Source organism: Camelina sativa, chromosome 1 (assembly GCF_000633955.1).
Source record: "Camelina sativa cultivar DH55 chromosome 1, Cs, whole genome shotgun sequence".
Lineage (NCBI taxonomy): Eukaryota > Viridiplantae > Streptophyta > Magnoliopsida > Brassicales > Brassicaceae > Camelina > Camelina sativa.
In genome coordinates, this window is record NC_025685.1 from 3,131,610 (window position 1) to 3,132,719 (window position 1,110).

Below are 1,110 nucleotides of genomic sequence, written 5' to 3' on the forward strand. Positions count from 1 at the left end.
GCAAATGCCACAATGCATTATTCTTTTCTTCTGTTTTGGTTGCTTCTTAGTAGGTGACTCATTCACACCCTTCTTCCTTTTCTTGTCAGCCTTGGTCTGGTTTTCTTCAGGTGGTTCTGCAAACACTTTATTCCCATTTGTGCGAGGCCAAAACGTTGCACTCCTTTGTGGAATTAGGCCTTCTTCATAATTTCTCCTCCATATAGCTGTTCGGAACCACTGACAGACGTAGTCTTCAGCCTTTGGCGTCTTCTGAATGATGAGACCATATGCATGCTCACATGGGATGCCACACATTTGCCACTTCTGACACGTACAAGTCATCTTCTTTAGACAGACACGGTGAGAGTCTCCACTGACTTTGACTTCAAATGTGCCATTTGTGCTTGTTGATACCTTAGCCGTAGATGCTAGTTTGTGCTCATCCGCAAGAAACATAACAACATATGGAGTACAGATCCTTGCAAACATTTGTGAAAAACATGAGTAGTATAAACAAAAAAAAATTACATAAGTAGGAGAATATATGTTTTACCTGTGTGAGAATGAGATAAGGCAGACCTCTTTGCAATTCGCACCATGGCCAGTCGTCTTATTGCCTCTAACATGGCAACAAAAGGCTTTTCTCTTGCCTTGTTGATGGAGCTGTTAAATGACTCAGTCGGGTTATTTTCGACATCTATGCAGTAATTACCAACCTTGTGGAATGCCCTACACCAACTCTTTGGATTTGTCCTCATTACATCACTGTAAACGCGAGAATCATAAGCAAATATCCTCTCCAAATGCCGCAAATACTCTGTCTCATTGTAGGACCATGCCAAATCCCATAGTAGTGGCTTCAATCGAGTCTTATTTCCATGAACCTTTTTCAAGTTACCGTAGATGTGTTGAACACACATTCGATGCTCTATCTTTGGTAACTCCTCAGAAACAGCCTTGATCAATCTCTGTGATAAAAGCATAAGTCAAGTTAAATAAGAGAAGCCAAAATAAAAGCATAAGTCAAGTTAAATAAGAGAAGCCAAAATAAAAAAGCATAAGTCAAGTTAACTTGCCTTTTGCCTATCGGACATAAGGATGAATCCATCACCATCGTTTAACCCAAAG

At 40.3% G+C, this 1,110-nt stretch overlaps 1 protein-coding gene across 1 annotated transcript in view; it reads right to left on the reverse strand.

Moving 5' to 3' along the window:
* Positions 411-1,110, reverse strand: part of LOC104703845 — a 2,490-nt gene continuing 1,790 nt past the window's right edge. Inside the window, exons 2-3 of the mRNA XM_010419934.1 lie at positions 536-950; positions 411-460 (exon numbers count right to left, since the gene is read on the reverse strand). Of these exons, the coding sequence (XP_010418236.1) occupies positions 411-460; positions 536-950 (465 nt within the window). The remainder of the gene's footprint in view (positions 461-535; positions 951-1,110) is intronic.